At 44.6% G+C, this 20,393-nt stretch overlaps 1 protein-coding gene across 2 annotated transcripts in view; it reads right to left on the bottom strand.

Annotated features, from left to right (window-relative positions):
- The window catches only part of ttc28 (tetratricopeptide repeat domain 28), a 775,554-nt gene that overhangs the window by 47,836 nt on the left and 707,325 nt on the right, over nucleotides 1-20,393 (bottom strand). For both annotated transcript variants that reach the window (XM_041202994.1, XM_041202995.1), the window contains exons 15-18: nucleotides 13,758-13,937; nucleotides 12,020-12,740; nucleotides 7,770-7,894; nucleotides 1,205-1,436 (exon numbers count right to left, since the gene is read on the bottom strand). In XM_041202994.1, the coding sequence (XP_041058928.1) occupies nucleotides 1,205-1,436; nucleotides 7,770-7,894; nucleotides 12,020-12,740; nucleotides 13,758-13,937 (1,258 nt within the window). The remainder of the gene's footprint in view (nucleotides 1-1,204; nucleotides 1,437-7,769; nucleotides 7,895-12,019; nucleotides 12,741-13,757; nucleotides 13,938-20,393) is intronic.

Here is a 20,393-nt window from a genome sequence, read left to right as displayed (position 1 = left end):
CATTACTCCAACGTCTCCCCCGGCACAGAACATTAATCCCCTTTAATGGCACCAGCATAAAAGTTGCATGGTGGGAGGTTGCTAACAGCTTCAATGTAGTTACTCACATCGCTCATTTCTGACCGCAACTGAGAAATAAATTTGCTGCTACCAAGAGCAAGTTGGAGGTAACGAAGTTTTTCAACTTTGCACACCTTTCATGTGACAGCCACCATGACACAGTTGGCAACTTTCACACCCACTGTGAGGTAATTCCTACTGCCTTTTGATCCATTGTATTGGGGCGCAAATTCAGTCCAATCTGACTGATGGAAATCTCCAAGTTCTGACATGAAATGAATTTGGGGCATTTCCAACTCAGTTGTTATTTGTGATACATAAGCAACACAAATCTATCCCAGATTGCCAAGATTAGCAGTAATCTGTATCACAAGGATAGTTGGTGCTGAAAATAAAATTATTGCAAGGCGACTGGAGGAATTGTTCTTCTGGCATTAAGCATAATACATTGCTGCAGCAGAGGGGATTTCATCAGCATCTTATCTGTGCTATACGCTACATATGACCTGACAGTGCCTGATGGGGAAATGTACTGGAAACTTTTCCCTGCACCTAACCTGTAACTAATTTCGGAGTGTTTAAGGATAAGAGTGTGTAATGTTATGAATGCTCTGCAATTTAAGCTATTTAGACTGTTTTGGAAATATACTATGACATGTACATCAAGTCTTTTTATTTCTTTATTCTTTCATGGAATGTGGGCAACACTGGCAAGGCCAGCATTTGTCCTAATTGCCTTTGTACTGAGTGCCTTGCTAGGCCATTTCAGAGGGCAGTCAAGAGTCAACCACACTGCTGTGGGTCTGGAGTCACATGTAGGCCAGGCCACAAAAGGGATGGCAGGTTTCCTTCCCCAAAGGACATTAGTGAACTAGATGGGTTTTACAATAATCAATGATAGTTTCATGGCCACCATTACTGAGACTAGCTGTCGCAGTGGGATTTGAACCCATGTCCCCAGGGCATTGGCCTGTGCCTCTGGATTACTGGTTCAGTGACATTATCTTCATCTTTCAAATTTAAATGTTGGAAATCTGAAATGGAAAGAGAAAATTCTGGAAATGCACAGCAGGCACTGCCAGCTAAAAGAAAAAGGACAGGTTAATACATCAGGTGAAATCCCAATGCAGAGAGCCATCTTTACCTAGGAGCGACTGGAGTGTAGTGCTGCACTGCTGAAGCCGATCTCCAGGATCTGACACTGGAAAGAAGACAGCTGCCGGAAGTCCACTGGCTGGAGGATCAAGCCTGAATCCTACTGCGGTAAGAAGCGACTGCCAACCTGGCACACCACCCACTTTGTTCTCTACACTGTGCTGGGAGGTGTACATGGAATTCCGTTGGCCATTTTGTATTCGCTGGAGTGACTTCTCCACCTGAAGTAATAAAACCAGAATTCACTTTCCATTTCTCAAACAAGTCCAACCATATTACTTATTTCTAAAAACCCCAACCCTATGTGATATTAAAAAATAACGGTCTTGAAATTTGCTGAGCTTACATAACTTTATATTAAATGGGTCAATTAAAGTACATTAAAATACCAATAGAGGAAACTCGTATAATTGTCTCAAATGCTTATTCTCTAATATTGCATGGCACAATTTCAAAACAGAACTTAAGGGGATGGTTTTTAAATCTAAAACATGGGAAACAACTCTCCCATTGCCTACCAACTAGACATAAATGGGTGGAGGTGGCATTGGAGTTCTAACCTGTAATAAAGAAGAACAGAACACGGCTTTGCACAGACAAACAGGCACACTGGGGGATGATTTCCCTTTGGCTGATGTAAGTCAAAATCCAGAAAGCAAATTTCCTCTTACTTTTATTTCTATTGAAATTATGAATGCATTCTTTTAAGAATGGTTTAATGATCTTGCTATAAATAACCAAATGTGATCTTTCTGCAGAAGTTCCTAATCATTGCTGTGCTGCCAGTAGCAGATCAAACACCCCTTATACAAGATGGTAGGGTATCATAACAGAACTGTCATGATGCAAAGTATCCAGCAACAAACTATAGTGTGACACTCGCCAAGGCTTGGGAGCAACTTTATGGCCTGTGGAAGATATGTGCTTAAGGAGATTGCACAAGAAGGGAAAAATAATTTTAAAAATGAAAAAAAGAAAATTGCTTTTGTACGTAATTGGGTCTGCTCTTAGCACCTCTGCCTGCTGCCTGACCTCCTTTCCCAGGTGGGTGAAGGTGCATCAGCAGGCAGAACATGTTTCAAATCAGGTTTGTTGCTGCAATTTCAACAGGGTGATGGGACTGTACCAGCAGTTAACAAAAAGTGACCAAAGGTATACACAGAGACATTTTCCAGAAGGATAACCACACATTCCACTTATTATACTTATCTGTAAAACAACATTTTAAAAAAAAGAAATGCAGCTCCTTTGTTATAACCACAGCTGATGTTATTGCTGAGCAAGCCAGATCCCAGAGTAAAGTCTGTCTCGCTAAGTCTTTTGCTCATTGTGAAAACAAAGAGGAAGAGCTACTGACCTCAAAAGCATAGAACTCCAGTGACACTTTAAGAATTTTAAAAATTAGAAGATTTATTAAAAGAGGAAAAAAAAACTTAAGCACACAAGATAAAAGTTACACAGTTAAAACAGTCTGACAGAACAACCTCCCCAAAACATGCTTGGTCAAAAGTACAAAATTAAACTACCTTTCTGAGAACAACGCCTAATAGATTTTTAACCATAAAAAATCCAGTAAATATTATCCAAATCAAGGAATTGTTGTCACTTTAATAAAGGTACAGCTCATAACTTCTCAGACATTTCCACTCTGATGTGCAATTCTAAAAGGAGGTTCAAAAACAAACTGTTTCCTGAAACAAAGACTCTCCTGGCTTTACGCTGGTGGCTGCTTCCAATTCAAAACTTTCACAGCTTCTCAGCAGCTCACACACATAGCATCTGGCCTTCAAGGGGTTTCCCTCACAGCTATTTCCAACAGTTAAACATCCCTTTCCTTAAATATCTTTTTGCCCTTTCATCTCAGGTTTCGTTGTCCTCAAACCTCTTTGAAACCCTAATTCTCCAAATATAAAAATCTTTCATGTTTTCTATTTTGCCTCTACTTTCCAGTCAATAAAATTTAACATACCTTCCCCTGCTTACTCATGGAATCCCTGTAAGATGCAAATGTCCCTTTCCATCTCTGAACTCCCTTTTGAAATTCAACAGCTGAAAAACCAATTTCCCCACTTATCTCACAATGCAAATTTCAGATCCAACCTATTTACTCGTAACATAAACTCACCATAAATGCACAAACCTAACACCTTTAACCTTTCATTTCTTCGACCTCACAGATAATCTGTCTCTAGTAACCTTTCCCCTGTTTAGTTGACCTAGACACACACACATTCGCAGCATTCCACATAGAAAACCTAATCACAAAAATATCCAAGCATGCATCTCTCTTCACACCTTTTACAATGCCCAACTCATTCGTGAAATATAATTTCATAAACATAAGTATTTATGACAGATCTAGGTCTAGAAATGTATGTACGACTATTACAGGACGTGTACAAGGAGCACCAGACTTTAGAGTAAAAAGCAGTGTGGGGAAAAGTGAAAATTTTGAAATCAAAGTCAGATTGCATCAAGGATTGCACTGAGCCTCTTCCTTGTCCTAATTGCCATTGATGCTTTAACTCAGCTAATGAGATGGGAGGTGCCATGGTCAATGATGTTTGCGGATGACACTGAGCTATGTGGTGGGGACGATGAGAACATGAACAAGTATTTGGGGAACTGGAGAAAAACACTGGAAGATGGATAAGAAGAATCAGTACACCAAAGAGCCAGTTTATGGACTGTCAGTTTTAATGGAGGAAAGAGGACCAGAGTGAAGGTGTAAAGATTACAGGTGATGACTTGGAGAAAGTGAGCAGCTTCAATTGTTTGGGGTCAGTGATAGCAAAAGATGGAAGTATAGAAATGGAAATTAAGCAACGGATTAGCTCTGGTTGGAGTAATTGGAAGAAGTGCAGTGGGGTGTTATGTGATAGAAAAATATTGCTGAAACTGAAAGGAAGAATCTACAAGACTGTTGTGAGACCAGACTTGTTAGATTGTGCAGAAACTTGGGCAACATCAAGAAGGGAGGAAGAATGACTGGATGCTAATAAGAAATGAACATTGAGATGGATATGTGGAGTAGCAAGAAAGGACAAAATCAGGAATCCACACATCAGGGGGTCAGTGAAGATTGTGGAAGCATCGAAGCAAGTAGCTGAGAAGAGATGGAAATGGTCTGGTCATCAATTGTTCTTTCCCTCCATGCTGTCATCCTCACAATTGGCAGTAAGGCTGCGCATTCTAACTAACAGGAATAGCTAGCCGAGCTCAGACAATACAGTCTATTTGAAAGCAAACTGTGTACACAAGAACCATTTCTCCTGAGTCACCAGCAGCGGTGTTCGAGAGTTGGGATCCATTCAGTGAGGTGCCATGGTAGAAGACAGCGTACATATTTTTATACTCAAACTACTACCTCTATTGATGACCCTGTATTGTGACTGGCTTCATGCAGGTTTTTATGTTCCGCCATTGTCAAATGAGTTTCAGAGGATATTTGGGCATCAGTTCCCGCTGGAAAGGTAAGTGTAGTAATCGGCATAATTAACATTGAGATAATTACAGGCCTTTTCTTAAAGCTGTCAGAATGTTATTTGAAAATCTCATATTCTCACGCATCTAGCTGGCCACACTGGCCATTAGCTGGGAAAAGTAGTGTGGTTTGGTTAAGTTCAGTTGCTATTTTCTAATTTCCTGTAGTATTTAAATTTATAAAAAGGGGATGTGGTGGCCTAGTGGTATTGTCACTGGACTGGTAATCCAGAGACCCAGGGTAATGCTCTGGGGGCTCAGGTTCGAATGGTAGATGGTGGAATTTGAATTCAATAAAAAACACCTGGAATTAAAAGTCTAACGATGAACATAAAAACTATTGTCGATTGCTGGAAAAACCCACCTGGTTCACTAATGTCCTTTAGGGAAGAATTAGGGAACTCTTAAATGCCCTCTGATATGGCCTAGCAAACAACTCAATTGTATCAAACTGCTAAAAATTCTAAAAGGAATGAAACTGGACGGACCACCTGTCATCGACCTAGGCACCAGAAATGAAAACGGCAAACTGTTGACCTGCAAAGTCCTCCTTACTCACATCTGGCAGCTAGTGCCAAAACTGGGGGAGCTGTCTCACAGACTAGTCAAGCAACAGCCTGACATAGTCATACTCACGGAATCATACCTTACAGGTAATGACCCAGACACCACCATCACCATCCTGGGTATGTCCTGCCCCTCCAGCATGACAGACCAGCAGAGGTAGTGGTGCAGTAGAATACAAATGGGAGGGTGTTGCCCTGGGAGTCCTCAACATTGACTCCAGGCCGCATGAAGTCTCATGGCATCAGGTCAAACATGGGCAAGGAAACCCCGTGCTGATTACCACATACTGCCCCCCCCCCCCCACCCCCTCAGCTAATGAATCAATGCTCCTTCATGTTGAACACCACTTGGAGGAAGCACTGAAAGGAAAGATCTACCAGATAGTTGTGAAACCAGTCTTGCTATAGTTTGCAGAAGTGTGGGTAATATCAAGAAGATAGGAACAATGACTGGATGCTAATGAGATACGAATGGATATGTGGAGTAGCGAGAAAGGGGAGGAAGCACTGAGGCTTGCAAGGGCGCAGAATGTACTCTGGGTGGGGCACTTCAATGTCCATCACCAACAGTGGCTCAGTAGCACCAGTATAGACTGAGCTGGCCAAGTCCTAAAGAATATAGCTGCTAGACTGGGTCTGCAGCAGGTGGTGAGGAAATCAACAAGAAGGAAAAATAAACTTGACCTCATCCTCACCAACCTGCCTGTTGGAGAAGAATCTGTCCATGACAGTATCAATAGGAGTGACCGCCGCACAGTCCTTGTGGAGACAAAGTCCCATCTTCACCTTGAGGACACCCTCCATCGCGTTGTGTGACACTACCCCTGTGCTAAATGGGCCAGATTTTGAATGGAGCTAGCAACTCAAGACTGGGCATCTATTAGGGGCGCTGTGGGCCATCAGTAGCAGCAGAATTGTGCTCAACCACAATCTGTAACCTCATGGCTTGGCATATCCCTCACTCTACCATTACCATCAAGCCAGGGGGTCAAGCCTGGTTCAATGAAGAGTGCAGGAGGGCATGCCAGGAGCAGCACCAGGCAGACCTAAAAATGGGATGTCAAGCTGGTGAAGTGACAATACAGGACTAATTGTGTGCCAAAAAGCATAAGCAACAAATGATAGACAGAGCTACGGGATTCCACAAGCAACAGATCAAATCTAAGTTCTGCAGTCCTACCATATCCAGTTATGAATGGTGATGGACAATTAAACAACTCACTGGAGGAGGAGGCTCCACAAATATCACAATCCTCAATGATGGAGGAGCCCAGCACATCAGCGCAAAAGATAAGGCTGAAGCATTTGCAACAACCTGCAGCCAGAAGTGCTGAGTGGATGATCCATCTCAGCCTCCTCCAGAGTTCCCAGCATCACAGATTCCAGTCTTCAGCCAATTTGATACACTCCACATGATATCAAGAGAAAGGCACTGGATACTGCAAAGCCTATGGGCCCTAAAAATATTCCGGCAATACTACTGAAGACTTGTGTTCCAGAACTTGCCGTGCCCCTAGCCAAGCTGTTCCAGTACAGCTACAACACTGGCATCTACCCAGCTATGTGGTAAATTGCCCAGGTATGTCCTGTAAATAAACAGCATGACAACTCCAACCAGCCAATTACCGGCCCATCAGTCTACTCTCAATCATCAGTAAAGTGATGGAAGGGGTCATCAACAGTGTTATTAAGAGGCACTTGATGGCAATAACCTGCTCACTGATGCTCAGTTTGGGTTCCACCAGGGTCACTCAGCTCCTGACCTTATTACAGCCTTGGTTAAAACATGGACAAAAGAGATTAACTCCAAAGGTGAGGTGAGAGTGACTGCCCTTGGCATCAAGGCAACATTTGACTTGAGTGTGGCATCAAGGAGCCCTAGCAAAACTGGAGTCAATTAGAATCAGCGGGAAAACTCTCTGCTGGTTGGAGTCATACTTAGCACAAAGGAAGATGGTTGTGGTTGTTGAAGGTCAATCATCTCAATTCCAGGCCATCAGTGCAGGTGTTCCTCAGGATAGCATCCTAGACCCAACTGTCTTCAACTGCTTCATCAATGACCTTCCTTCCATCATAAGGTCAGAAGTGGGGATGTTCGCTGATGATTGCACAATGTTCAGCACCATTCGCAACTCCTCAGATACTAAATCAGTCCATGTCCAAATGCAGCAAGACCTGGACAACATCCAGGCATGGGCTGACAAGTTGTAAGTAACATACGTGCCACACAAGTGTCAGGCAATGACCACCTCAAACAAGAGAGAATCTAATTATCGCCCCCATGAACGAATTAAAAAATACACAACTTCTTTTACCTTTTTATTTTCAAACCACAGCCATATTTTGTAACTTCCAAACATGGTCAATATTTTCACTTTGGTAATACTATTACTCTGAAGCTGAAATATTGGTAGCAGATTCCACAGAAAATGAGGCACTTCCTCCCTCCTTTCCCCTATCCCTCATATTTAGAGATTGATTGAGTATTTCAGATATACAACATACCAAGTGCAGCAGAACACGGAGAGCATCTCGGGCACGGTCAGGATGCTGGAGGATTTCAGACAGAGCCTGACCAATAAGAGATGAGGGACTGTTCAGTTTAACATCATTTCCAATGAGCGTGAATCCTGCAAAAGAAGAACAGGTTTTGGACAACAGAATGTTCAAAGATTTCGGTAAATACGAACTGACATTTGTAACCAGACTATAATAAAAAAAAAAGCAAGTATCAGCTGTACAGTGATTGTACCATACAAAATAACTCTATAAGCCATGCATAATGCATAGTGACTGAAACCCTGAATAATGTATAGTAACTAATGCCTGTATAATGGTGACCTGTAATCTCTATAATAAACTGTGACTGTATAACAGTGGCTATATGTCAACTGTAATCACTGTATAAAATAGTGATTGTAATCTCTGCAGTAATACTGTTAATGGGATAATTTCTACATAACGCATGGATACATTCATATATATATATATTTATAAAATATATAAAATGCACCATGATCATGATCATCATACGAAAGTGACTAGAATCTCAATGTAATATTGACGACTATATTTGCCCAAACTGAGTATATGCTCTCCTTTATCAAGATTTCCTGCTTCCAACTGTAACCTTGCCCATGTACCTACCCCTGCCTCAGCTGATCTGCTACTCAAACCATTATCCTTGTCTCTATTATCTCTAGACTCTACTATTCCAATGCTTTTTGACTGGTCTCCTGCCTTGCATGCTGCATAAACTTGAACTCATTCAAAACTCTGCTGCTTGTTACCTGCTGCTTGACTCACACCCTGTATTGTTCATCCATGATGCATGTTCGCTGACCTACGTCAGTGACGACATCTTGATTTTAAAATTCTCATCCTTGTTTTCAAATTGCTCCATGGTTTCAACCCTCCCTATCTTTGTAGCATCCTCCAGACGTACAACCCTCCAAGTCATCTGTGCTCCTCTAATTCTGGCATCCACAATTTTAATTGCTCCATCATAACAGCCATGCTTTCAGATGCCAACTTTGAAATTCCCTCCCTAGGCCTCTCTACCTTTCTGTCCTTTAAGGCAGTCCTTAAAACCTACCTCTTTAACCAAGCTTTTGGTCAACTGTCCTAATATCACCTCATGTATCGCAGGGTCAAATTTTGTTTGATAACACTCTAATGAAATGCCTTGGGGTGCTTTAGTGTGATAAAGGTGCTAAACACATGAACAAGTTGTGTTATTCTTTGTTCACTTTAGCTTCTGTATAATAGTGACTGTAATCCCTTTCTAATATATCACGGTTGCAAAGCCTCTATGGTATATAACGACTAATCATTGAATAATAGGCCTGGATTTTAGTTTAAACATGTGTGAGGACAGGGTGTTTTCTGAGAAAAGGAAATCCAGAAGTTTTTAACTGCAAGCCATCTTAATTATTTTCCCTGCAGTTTTTTTGCCCATAGACAATCTGATTGACAGACTGGAGGTCTGTTGCAGGGACTCCTACAGTACAAGGCCAATCATGGTGGAGTCCAGTCATGAGGTTAAGTTCAGTCAGAGGATGGAGAAGGATGGGAGAGTTGACAGATGTGTGGAGTAGCAGAAGTAGAGGAAAGAGCAAGATTTGCAGGGTAGCTCGTTGGGCTGGGAGAAAACACTGCTGCTCCTCCTGGCCCACAAGCTGTAAATGCAGTTACCTCATGGATTCATCCCTTCTCGCTTCCTTTCACTTGCTGGGCTTCCCCAAGGTCTGGTGAGTTCCAATATTTTGAATTTTTAACCCCTATCCCTACCCCAAACCACCTGTTTTTGAGAGTTAAAATTCGGCCCATATTAACACTGTCTGATGCTTAGTGCCAACCTCTATATTATACCATAGCTATAATTCCTGAATACAGTGACTGTGATCCCTGTATTTATTGTAGCCACTGTATTCCTGATATGTTTTTATAATCTAAGCTCATAATACGCTTCCACTGGATGTCACAGAAACAATATTGTTCTTATGTCACAAGCTTTTTCTACACAGTCATTGCGTGTCATAGTGTAACCAGCCACTCTACATCAGCTTTATATAGAGTAACAGATAATTTGAAATAAATTATGAGATTCAAGGCACCCGTGGATTTAGTAGATGGCATCGTAATGCAATGGTTATGGTACTGGACTAGTGCCCCAAAGTTGAAAGTTCAAATCTCATCATAGCAAGCTGTGAAATTAAAACTCAATAAACCTGGTAATTTATCATCAGGTGTAAAAATGAGCAGGAAAATCTGGCAGACTGATATTAAAAATCCAACTGCTTCACTACTGTTCTTTAGGGAAAGGAACTTGCCTATCTGCTCTGGCCTATCCCAAATTGTGTAGTTGACTTGTATGGTTCAATAATAACTTAGGAGCAACTAGGAATGAGCTATAAATGCTGTTTTGCCAGTGTCACCCACATCTCAAGAACACCTTTTTCAGTTCTTGCTCATAATTAGATTTTAGGAATAATTCTACCGCCATAATCGTCAAACAGTGCAGAAACCCAAATCAATCCAGCTGTTTCTCTGGGTGTTGTACACAAAGCAGCCAAATATTTCTATTTTGAACTGAATCTATCAGATGTTTAATACCATCCTAGCCAGTAATTACCACTAGTTAGGGTTTGTTCTTTTATCACTGCAATTCGCCCAAAACCTACCAACTCTGAGCAAAAGATCGAGGAACTTTAAGTGTAAATTGCAAACCAATCAGTGTAAAACAAGTTTCTGTGATATTTTGCTCTAGTTTAAAAAAAACATTGCGAGAGAAGCTGACTCCACTCACAAAACTGGCTAAACCCCCCCAGATTGAATTAATCACCATTGTGAGTTTTTGTTATGTGCACCTGGTGTGTTTTAAAAACATTTAAATAGATTTTAAAGTTCACTAAGATATGGCCCACTGTATACCAATGAATTTAACAAATGGATCTGTATATATTTTATAAAGTCATTTTCAGTCATTTAAAATCGAGTTGTTAACAAATGATGGACTAGACACTCCGATTGAAGCAAATCTTCTCTTTTGGGATGAATCCATTTTCAGCTATATTAATAAAGCTGGAGGGATGCCACTCTTAACTATATTAAGGAATATTTCTCAATTCAATTTTTCTTTTCAAATTTCATCCTGAATTGCTGCTTGATTGTGCTGATTAATGGTAGATTTTACATTCAACGATATGCAAATGCATTGAGCAAGGAAATTGAAAAAAGACTTTAGTGCAAAACTAGTGCAATCTGCAACCAGATCACTGATTGCGCTCAAAGCAGAAACTCATGGTTCATGTGGTTACCCTCATGCCAGTGTCACACAAATTGGTTTTCATGTGAGATTCCAGTGAGGTGCAATTGGCCTTCAGCAGATGCATGAAACCCACTCATGACAAATCAACATCCATTCTAAACTACTGAAATCAACTGAGAAAACAATTGAGTGTGGTGCAAAACTGGCTATCATTTCATTATGAGCCCATTTCATGCTTTTCTTTTTAAGGTACTTTCTGTCTTCCTCTCATCTCTTTACAGTATGCACCATTAATGACAGTGATAGCCAAGTCAGCTTGTTCATTTCATGTCCCTTCTAATTAATTAATTTAGTTAATTAATTTGATTTTCTTGCAACAAAATGCCCTGATGTGTACTACAGCCATTTCCCCTGTTCTGTGAAATCTTGAGTACCTGTCATATTGGAGGGAACATTCACTCCCTCCTTCAGGCAGGTAATAGAAACTGACGGATAATCAAGGCTCCACTGGGACATGGAGCACACTAATCAGCTGTTCAGGAGTTGCTGTGCAGCCTCATTTACACTGCTCTCTTTACCTACCGGTTCTTTTCAATCTCAGTAAAAAACTTAAAAAAGGAATAGTGTGGAAGGAGAGCCATGCATAAGAGGTTCTCTCAGTCCATTAACAGCTCATCACTGTTCCTCTCACTGCTTCCTACAACAGAATCTATTTGATCCTTGACTGCCTGCAAAAACAAGTGAGAATCTGGGCAATGGGAGCATGGCCATTGGGTTCAATGGTGTCAATTTATTTTTGCTGTTTACCTCATCTCTTGTTTTCATTCAGTCATCTCAACAACATCATGCATTTCTACAGCATCTTTAATGTAATCCTCCAAAATTTGGATGTCTTTTTGACTACCCTAGTCCCACAGCATATCAATATTTAAATGCCAATTGTTCTTCAATTTTAGGTTGTACAGGCTGATGGATTTGAACAAACCTGCCCAGTTTGAAGGATGTGCAAACTGCTTGCTGCTCTGGACAATCTTCATAGCTTCTCCCAGCGCCGCACTGGATTTCATTCCATTGAGCAGAGAGGAGTAGAAAGTGTGCACAAACATCTTGGATGCAGCCACAGGCACCGGCCAAAGGGAAACCAAAACACAGTGTGCTCCAGCAGCTAGGAAAGCCCGCGTCAGGCCAATAATACCATCCGCTGTTACTTTGTTATTAGATTCTTGGTAGGAGCCAAGAACTACTAGCTTGACAGGGAGATGTAATTCCAGGATGTCAGCTGCTGTCAATAAGAATTCTTGCAGGGGAGGGCTGTCAGTTATGCTCTCCACGTCGCTAGCATCATCTTGCATTCTCAGAGACTCTGGAATCGTGTAGCTGTTTCCAATACTACTCTTTCCACTAATGGTGCTTCCTTCATTATTTGGCGTGAGGACCAAAGCAGCAAGTTTCCAGGAGATGTGGGTTGCAAAATGGACACACTCTGCCTGACTGAGCATGCTCATCACTCTTTCCTTGGTGGCAGCAGTGCTTACTAGGGGCTGGCAACCTAGAAGCTCTGAAACCATGTAGGCCTCCTCCTCAGCAGAAGGCATGGGTCCCCAGAGCCACCGGTCCATTACTGCTGATGGGAGTTTGGGGTTACCTATCACAGCTGCCATTGAGGTAGAGGAGCTGCACGCAGATGTACTCTTTCGAAGATGGGACTGTACAAAATAAGACACAAATGCGTAAATTTAGTTTAGATGTTTCATGCATTAAGTAAATCTCCAACATTTAACGCTATGTTCAGGAGTGACAATGGAGCCTTGGTGTTATGCTCTCATTACGTACAGGTTATTTTAAATCTATGTTCTCGCCAGTCCACCTGAGTTTTGTGTCTCTTACAGTCAAGATTGGCTGAGCCATCAATAGTGCGTTTTTAGTTTAGGCAATAGGAATTGTACAAGAGTCAGTGAGGGTGAATATCCTGAATATTTTCATTCCACAATATGGTCTATATAAAGATAGTAAGCAGGGTTGGATAGGAATCACAAAGTTAAACTGAGGCTAACTGAGAAGTAAACAAAGGGGAGAGAACATGGGATAGGAAAACACCTCGTGAAAGCAAAACTGGGGGGGGGAGGGGTAGAGAAGAGGTTGACTCCCAATTCTATGGGATTATACGAGAGTCCAGGGTAAAGTCAGTTCTGGAAGGTGAGGAATTGGCAGTCCCTGGAGCATAATATAGAAGTCCAGATGTGGTCAGTCCAGGGGATGATACAGCTGTACAAGGCTAGTGAATCCTGTAAGGTTGGCACATAACTCCAGGTAGTGACAGTCATTTGTGGGGATACAGAATGTGTCATCAGTTCTAGGATAAGGCAGTGTCATTAGGGAGTATGAGTCATGGTACAGGGATTCAAGCAGGACCTGTTGAGGGGGCTGGAGTGCAGCTAGGGGTTATTAGCAGAAGGAGAAACCAGGCTGTCAGAGTGTGAGTTTGAGGATTCACCGAGATGGGCAAGAAAGAAGGAAGAAAATGGCAGGCTCAGCAATGAAATCCTGTGTTATTACTAGGTGGCCTTTGAGAAATAGATGAAAACTAGGACTTTTGGACGATGTAGTTGTCAAGCATGGAGGGGCAGGAAACTTACACATAAATAGTAGTTTTAAAACACATTTAATTATCCAGTGTTTACATGAAGGAGAAGAACAGTGGAAGGATCTTGAAGAGTTCCTACCTTGGGACTTGCTTGAAGGGCCCGGATTGAGGGAACAGCAATGATACTGAAACGTTCATACAGATACTCGTTAGAGGAGCTTCCTTTCAACAGAGCAAACGGAATGAGATACAGTTCTCCTTCCAGGACCAACACAAGCTGACGGTGTCGACCAACGGGTCCACTGGAATGCATCAATCCCTAAAGAGTCAGTTAAAGCAAGATTGTTATTTATGTATATTAGAAAATGTCCATTTCTTTGGTGAAACAGCTACCATTACTGCCAGTGTTGAAATCAGACACTTAGAATACCTCCTAATTGAACAGATTATGGTTAGTAAAAGCTGTCTTTTCCTTCATTCCATCTACCATCTGATCATGTAGAGCTCTCTGCCAACAGCATAGCCAAGAAATGGCATAAATCACCCCAAAGTGGGTTAAACTCCAAATGCTGAGAGCTAGGTCTAAAACCCATTACCTTGTTGTTGTTCAGTTGCTTAGTCTCAATGGATAGAAGAATTGTATCTTCGTAAGGCGCAAAGTTCCCTTCCAAGACTAAGCCCCGTGGCAGGGACGGGGACAGGGATTGTTTGCCGCCACGGAGGTCGCCAGCAATTCATGCAGTATCGCACAACCCCGGCCTCATTAATTATGCAGTCAGGGGTTTCCCAACATTTGCATGGCGGGGTGGGTTGAATGGCGCATGCCCTGCTGTCAAATCCAGGCGCCATATTTAAAAGACGCCCGGACAGCAATTTACCCACCACGTTGATTGAGGAGTTGGACCGAAGAGATCAGGGAGCTCCAGCGCCCATGTTCAGCAACACCCTGAGAGTCTTCCTTGACCAAATGGAGCCCAGAAGGGACATCTTCTTTCCAACGAAGGAGGAACGGGCTGTGCAGGGACGAGCCCTGCATGGGAAGAAGTCTCCAGGGCAGTCAGTGCCCAAGGTGTGCACTGGAGGACTGCCCTGCAATGCCACAAGAGGATGAATGATCTCATCTGCTCTGTCAAGATAAGCGAACTTTCATTTGCACACACTCACTTAAATGAATGGTACGTGGGCATGGGCCTCATGGGGGTAAAGGGGCTCACACATTGAGGGCACCGGCAAGCACAGCAAATGACATGCCTCTCTGAGCCTTAGCTTTTTTCCTGCATAGGCTCACCGCCTTGGAGGCTGCTAGCCTAAAACCCTTCTGGATAACCTGCAATCAGTGCATCACTCACATGCCCCACAATCCAATGAGTTATTTCTAAGACTGGAAGCATGAGAAAGCTACATAAAATTGCTATATACAATTAAATCCTATATACTACCCAGTAATGTGGAAAATTGCCCAGGTATGTCCTGTACACAAAAAGCAGGGCAAATCCAACTCGGCTAATTACCGGCCCATCAGTCTACTCTCCATCATCAGTAAAGTTATGGAAGGGGTAATCAACAGTGCTATCGAGTGGCATTTGCTTAGTAATAATCTGCTCACTGACACTCAGTTTGGGTTCCACCAGGGTCACGCAGCTCCTGACCTTATTATAGTCTTGGTCCAAACATGGACAAAAGAGATGAACTCCAGAGGTGAGATAAGAGTGATTACGCTTGACATAAAGGCAACATAAATACAATTGCTCTCAACTCCATCTACTCATTTTCTGCAGGAGATAGAATTCGAACACATCTAGCAATTCAAGACTGGGCAACCATGAGGCGCTGTGGACCATCAGCAGCAGCAACAATGTACTCAGCCACAACCTGTAACCTCATGGCCCAGTATATCCCCCACTCTACCATTACCACCAAGTCAGCTAGGGCATCAACCCAGGTTCAGTGAAGAGTGCAGGAGGGCATGCCAGAAGCAGCACCAGGCAAACCTAAAAATGAGGTGTCAGCCCGTGAAGCTACAACACAGGACTACATTTGCACCAAGCAGCATAAACAGAAAGTAATAGAGCTAAGCGATTCCAAGACCAACGGATCAGATCTAAGCTCTGCAGTCCTCCCGCGCCCAGTCATGGATGGTGGTGGACGATTAAACAACTCACTGGAGGAGGAGCTCCACAAATATCCCCATCCTCAATGAGTATATCAGTGCAAAAGGTAGTGCTGAAGCATTTGCAACAATCTTCAGCCAGAAGTGCCGAGTGGATGATCCATTTCGGTCTCTCCAACAACACAGATGCCAGTCTTCAGCCAATTCAATTCACTCCATGTGAAATCAGGAAACGGCTGAAGGCACTGGATACTACAAAGCTAATGAGCCCTGACAATATTCCTGCAATAGCACTGAAGACATGTGTTCCAGAACTTGCCACGCCCCTAGCCAAGCTGTTCCAGTACAGCTGCAATACTGGCATCTACCCAGCAATGTGGAAAATTGCCCAGGTATGTCCTGTACACAAAAAGCAGGGCAAATCCAACCCAGCCAATTACCGGCCCATCAGTCTACTCTCCATCATCAGTAAAGTAACGGAAGGGGTAATCAACAGTGCTATCGAGTGGCATTTGCTTAGTAATAACCTGCTCACTGACACTCAGTTTGGGTTCCACCAGGGCCACTCAGCTTCTGACCTTATTATAGTCTTGGTTCAAACGTGGACAAAAGAGATGAACTCCAGAGGTGAGATGAGAGTGATGACACTTGACATAAAGGCAACATTTGACCGAGTGTGGCATCAAGGAGCCCCGGTAAAACTGGGGTCAATGGGAATCGGGGGAAAACTCCCCACTGGTTGGAGTCATACCTAGTGCAAAGGAAGGTGGTTGTGGTTGTTGAGATCAGTCAGTTCAGCTCCAGGACATCACTGCATGAGTTCCTCAGGGTGGTGTCCTAGGCCCAACCATCTTCAGCTGCTTCATCAATGATCTTCCTTCTATCATAAGGTCAGAAGTGGGGATGTTCCCTGATAATTTACAATGTTCAGCACCATTTGTGACTCCTCAGATACTGAAGCAGTCCATGTCCAAATGCAGCAAGACCTGGACAATATCCAGATTTGGGCTGACAAGTGGTAAGCAACATTCATGCCACACAAGTGCCAAGCAATGACCATTTCCAATGAGAATGAATCTAACCATCGCCCCTTGACATTCAATGGGCATTACTGTTGCTGAATTCCCCCACTATCAACATCCTGGGGGTTACTATTGACCAGAAACTATGTATGGATAAGCCATACAAATACTGTGGCTACAAGAGCAGGTCAGAGGCTAGGAATCCTGTGGGGAGTAACTCACCTCCTGACTCCCCAAAGCCAGTGCATCTACAAGGCACAAGTCAGGAGTGTGATGGAATACTCTCATCCATGAGTGTGGGAGTGAAGCTCCCACAACACTCAAGAAGCCTGACACCATCCAGGGCAAAACGATCCACTTGATTGGCACCCTATCCACAAACATTCACTCCTTCCATCACCGATGCACAATGGCAACAGTGTGTACCATCTACAAGGTGCATTGCAGTAACTCACCAAGGCTCCTGAGACAGCAGTTTCCAAATCTGCGACCACTACCATCTAGAAGGACAAGGGCAGCAGACACATGGGAACACCACCACCTGGAAATTTCCCTCAAGCCAATCACCATTCTGACTTGGAAATATATCGCCAGGTCAAAATTGTAGAACTCCCTCCCTAACAGCACTATGGGTGTACCTATACCACATGGACTGCAGCAGCTCAAGAAGGCAGTTCACCACCAATTCTCAAGGGTAATTAGGAATGAGCAATGAATGCTGGTCTGGCCAGTGATGCCCACATCTCATGAATGAATATAAAAAACAAGTTAAGCCATAATCATAAAAAGAGGGAGAAGAAGGGAGGGTGTCAGCCACAGTTAAAAGAACTGACTGACTTCAAGGAGTGGGCAGCCCAGTTGGCAGGGGTGGTGCAGGGCAGATCCATTGGAGATGAAGAGATTGGCTTGTGGCCTCCATTCAGTAAGGATTCATGCATGTCATAGAAACCTCAGGGTCATGGGTGCCTCCATGTTGGCTGCAGTTCATGCAGTCACTCACTCTCTCCTCTCACACTTACAGGTACTACCAGGAAGAGGTCAAGGCCTGAGATCCAAGAGCCCTGTCCAGCTCTAATACAAGCCCAGAGAGGAGCGAGGTAATCGCTGATGACAAAGGTGCACCTGTAGAAGCGTCACAGCAGACAGCTGCAACCTCCAACAGCCCAGAGAGACATATCTCGGTGGGTATTATATCTAGTTTAGGAGGGGTCTCACATTCTGGTGCTCACTGCATGGGCGCATGTCCGCCGCAGGGTTAGCCAAGCTCACTGGCACTTGGAGGAATGCTGAGGAAGAGGCACCTGTGAGTTTCGAGTCAGGTGACAGGCCTCTGGAATTGGCCTTCTAAGAGGTGCTGGAGAGGCAGCAAGAGGCAGGGGAACATGAAGCAGAGGTGTCGGATGCCCTCAACAGGGTGGCACGCGAGACGTAGGAGGCCCCCGCCTGCTGGCTGATAAAGTGGTGTTGACCCGTGTAGCCATGGAGATCTCCATGCAGAGGCTGGCAGACTCCATGGAGAATCTGGTCCATCAGGTTTTGCTGGAGTTGCACGCAGGCCTGCACTCCTGTCGCGATAGCCATGGGTGAGCTTCTGCAATGGCCAAGCGAGAGAGGGATGGGGCACCTGGACCTCCTTCCAGGTGCCCCTTTCCCTCAAGGAATCGGGCAGGGGACTTCAGGCACCCTAAGAGAGGAGGACTGGCCGTTGAACACTCCTGGGGCCTCCACTCAGGACTCTCTGAGGCTGTCCGGCCCTTCCAAATCTCCCTTTTGCCTGTGACCCCGTCATCCTCATCCTCTGTGACTGAAGAGGGAGCAGCTGCCCCGCAGTAGGAAAGTCAAAGTAAGCCAAGGCCCTCCAGGCCTTGGGCCTCCAGGGGTTGGCTGCCAAGGCCATCCATGCAACGGGGCCAACGGGTCTGCAGGCTGCCTCCACACCTGCTGTGTCGGGGGAAGCACTAAGAAGAAATGGTAAGGAAAGAAAAATTAAGAAGTTCTGAAATCACAAGTGGTTGCACGGGAGCACTATGATTGCCACAAATGTCAAACTTTTGTAAATATAGTTCACTTGCACTTTAATCACTGATGTGGTTTATTTGCAATAGTCTTTAAGCCTGGTGCCCCCAATCATCTTTCTTGGGGCACCCCATGTCCCCCAGAGTCAGGCATGTGCAGGGAGGCAAAGATCCTTGCCAGGGCCCCTGCAAGCCATGAGCACAAAGTCTCCTGTGCACACTGAGCCTTTACCCTTCACACTCTCATCTGCAGCAGGGCCTAGCATTGTAAATACCGCATGCTGGAATTCCCCTTCAGTTGCCCAGTTGAGTTGACCTGCCCGATGACCTAACCCCATGCAGCATCTCGAGATCTCCACCACAAGAGTCGGCATAGTTGTGACATGGTGGCAGGAACATTCGAGATGATGTCCAACACCTTTTCCCCTCCCCATAACACATACCCTCTGCCCTATATCCATTGACCCCCTCTGCCCCCCGAAATCACTTTCGAGCTCCCCACCTTCACCCTTCAACCCTCCTCCAACACCTTCAGTCCTTTCTGTTAATGTAGAGGTCCCCTTCCTTCCCAAAAATCCCACCTCCTGACAATAGACATGCCCGCCCTTGTCCATTTGACCCTTCAAATCCGAGTCACTTTCAACATCCCCACCAATAACCCTGGGCACCCCTTTACACGACAGTGTTGCACCCTCACCCTCCTACCCTACCAGCTCCCACTGCCGTCATTAACCGCTACCATCCCCTCGTACCACCGCTACCTTCAGTTTCCCCCCAGGACCCCTCCATTGACTCCACTGACCGTTCCCTCTGAACCCTTTTCCCCTTGGTTGCCTCCCCCATGCTGTGCCCAAACCTTTGCATAAGCCTCCGTGCCCCTCCACACCTGCACAAGCCCCTGTCCCGCTCACTGCCCTTTCCACCCTCCCACTCCATACCACCTTACCCATTGCATGACCCCCGCTGAATCTCTCTCTTTTCCCTTGCACCTCCAATCTCCCTGCCCCCCACCCCCTTAGGCGTTCACACCCAACCCACTTCTTCTTTCTTCTGTCTCACCGTCCTTCAGCCCCCTGCACCAACCCCTCCCCCAGACCCTTGCCATCCAGTAGTACCTCCTGCAGCCTCCCATCTGCAGCTTGATGATCTGGACCCTGGAAGAAGTTGCTGCCTGGGGACCAACCACCTCCTGGATGCTGCTGGGCAGAAAAGATCCACTTGGTTGATGCTCCACCAACCCAGCGGTGCACGTGGTGCTCCAGGGTCCGGTCGCTGGAGACCTCCATCTCGTCCTCATCTCCGTGAGCTGCCCTAGACCTTCTTAAGGTAAGTGCTGACTTCTACATGGCATTTCGGTCCAGACGTATGCTGGACGGGCGTGATTTCCCGCTGATGGCGTGGACCATTGGGGTGGGGGTGGCTGGGGGAGGTGGCGATTCTGGTCGGGCCTTCACCTGCACCCTAATAACGGGATGCAAAATGGCAAAATGGTTTAACTCTGGCCTCTGGCGGGAATTGCGACCCACCATGGCAGCCGGGGGCAGAAGATCCTGCCATCATTTTGCACCAGCCAGGTACCGATTTTTCAGCTCATGCCACATTGTTCCCCACCACCACCCTCCATTAAA

This window comes from Carcharodon carcharias, chromosome 13 (genome assembly GCF_017639515.1).
Source record: "Carcharodon carcharias isolate sCarCar2 chromosome 13, sCarCar2.pri, whole genome shotgun sequence".
NCBI classification, from domain to species: Eukaryota; Metazoa; Chordata; class Chondrichthyes; order Lamniformes; family Lamnidae; genus Carcharodon; species Carcharodon carcharias.
The sequence above is the reverse complement of the archived record's forward strand: the minus strand, read 5'-3'. Positions and strand labels throughout refer to the sequence as shown.